This window comes from Suillus paluster (assembly GCF_016628075.1).
Source record: "Suillus paluster strain FC165 chromosome Unknown EDB91scaffold_111, whole genome shotgun sequence".
In the NCBI taxonomy this organism is placed as follows: domain Eukaryota; kingdom Fungi; phylum Basidiomycota; class Agaricomycetes; order Boletales; family Suillaceae; genus Suillus; species Suillus paluster.
This window is the reverse complement of record NW_024537671.1, coordinates 1-2110: the sequence shown is the minus strand read 5'-3', so window position 1 is coordinate 2110 and position 2110 is coordinate 1. Positions and strand designations below refer to the sequence as shown.

Genomic DNA, 2110 nt, shown 5'->3' with positions numbered 1-2110 from the left:
GGGTGTCAGTACTCAAGTGTCGGGTGTCGGTACTCGACTCAAAACTCAAAAGTCGCAACTCGAATCTTGAAACTTGAAACTTGCATAAATCTGAGGTTTGAATCCCGAGACTCAAATCACCGAGTGTCAAGTACCAAGTACCGAATCTCGGGTGTCGGTACTCGGTACTCGGTAGTCAGCACTTCGTTTCAGGTTTCAAATTTCAAATGTCCACACGAATCAACCGAATCTTGGGTGTCGGTACTCGGTACTCGGGTGTCGGGTGTCGGGTGTCGGTACTCAACTCGAAACTCGACACTCGAACACACGAATCACCAAGTACCGAGTACCGAATCTCGGGTGTCGGGTCTCGGTACTGGGAACTCAGTCACTCGATCAATGGACTGGCAGAGGTTACATTCATTGAAAACTTGTATATACATCTATCACTATGCAATTATGTAGCCATGTCAACCTCCTCAGAAGACTCTTCAACCTTCACCTCAACCTCAACATCCATGTCATCGGAGGAGTTATATTCTGGGACAAGGTTGCTTGGATCACCTGGGTCCACAATTTCGCTGGACGCATCTGGATCCTCTGGATGAGCAACTTGGTTGTAATCAAACAGGAGGCCATCAATGGCAGAGGCATCCGGGACTGTTGCGGTTGCGGTTGTGGGAGCAATGCCTTCCATTGTGAGATCAATGAGAGGTGGGAGTGCAGATTCGGCGGGTGACATGGTGGGGGGGGCCGGATTGATCAAGCAACAAGGATGATGCATTGGCAGGAGGATCAGGCAGTGGGAATGAGGGGTGCTGGAGCATGATTTTGCGCCTAATGCCTTCATGAAGGTGTTGCAAGGGTTATCAATCTTACCATCCTGCTCTGCCACACGATCCTCCAGAAGAGCGATTCAAGTTGTGCCTTGATGAATTGCAATGGCCATGGAATGGAGATCTGTCATGGGCATGTCAAGTGCTGCAGCAGGGGACTGCCGGGCCACGTGCTGCAGCCGGACTGCCGAACTCGAGGCCGGAAGAGCTAGAATGCAAACCTAAGGTCAGATGATGATAAAAATAACCCTCGGGTGACTTACGAGCTGGTTCAGGTGCAGGTGCCTTGACAGCAGTGATGGTGTTCTTTGCTGTGACCACACGTCTGGGTCTTGGGGGTTGTCACCGCAGTGACAACCGGGAGTTCTGGCCATGCCACGAGACTGGACTTTGAGTTCGGGCTTGGATTGGGAGGCAGGGGGAGCTTGGGAGGGGGCGGGGGTTTGGGACACGGGAGGGAGCCTTGGAGGGAGCCTTGGAGGGAGCCCTGGAGGGAGCCCTGGATGGCGTCCTGGACCTCGTCTTCCGGGTGGTAGAGGAGGCACCACTGCGAGGAGGCGGGGATCCCATAGACAGGGGTGCACTTGATCTTCTTTGTCGTGCAGTAGATGCACGACATACACGGAGCCCGGTCCTCTTGTCCATCCGAGTTGCGCAAGGCCATTGTAGCTTGTTGCAAGCGTAGCATGGGTTTTTCTGTGAGTTGTATTAGTGTATGGATACACTTGAGATATATAAAGTACTCACCGGTCCGGGAATGAGAATGTCAACTGCAGGGATGACCGGGGGTGCCTGCACGGGGTTCGGGAGTTGGCCAGGAGGGCTCGACTGGGCGACGCCGGCAATCACCTGGTAAACGGTAAGCATACACCCGAGTCCGGACGCGTAAGCGTGACTTACCGTGGCAGGGCCAAAGGGTTTCTTCGTGGAACCCTGGGTGATTGAGGCGAATTGGGGTCCTTGCGATAACTGTGGAGAGCAGGGGAACGACGACCTCCGGCGCTCCACCCGAAAATGGCTGCAAGAAAATGTGAGACAAGTAAAAGAAGAACGAGACGACATACCTTGACAATCGTGTCTTCCTCATCTTCCGACTCCACCATGGGCTTGGACTTCACCACGCGAGCGACCTCAGATGCTTGTGACTCTTCATCACGGATTTCGGGGGTTGGGAGGGTGGTCCCGAAATCAAGGGGGACTTCCTCTTATTACTGCCTTCTGCCTCAGGCTCCAGGTCAGCGAAGACGGCCTTACCTTTCCCTTGTCCCGGAACTGGTGGTGGGGTTGGTGGAAGG

The 2110-nt window shown here is 53.9% G+C and overlaps 1 protein-coding gene across 1 annotated transcript; it reads left to right on the top strand.

Annotated features, from left to right (window-relative positions):
- Positions 1 to 206: 206 nt before the first annotated feature.
- On the top strand, positions 207 to 1050 carry EDB91DRAFT_1086946 (uncharacterized protein; the record flags this gene model as incomplete). The annotated part of the gene is made up of 3 exons (XM_041316147.1): positions 207 to 412; positions 445 to 693; positions 834 to 1050. The coding sequence occupies 3 exons, from the start codon at positions 207 to 209 to the stop codon at positions 1048 to 1050; spliced, it is 672 nt and encodes a 223-aa protein (XP_041171100.1).
- Positions 1051 to 2110: the final 1060 nt, after the last annotated feature.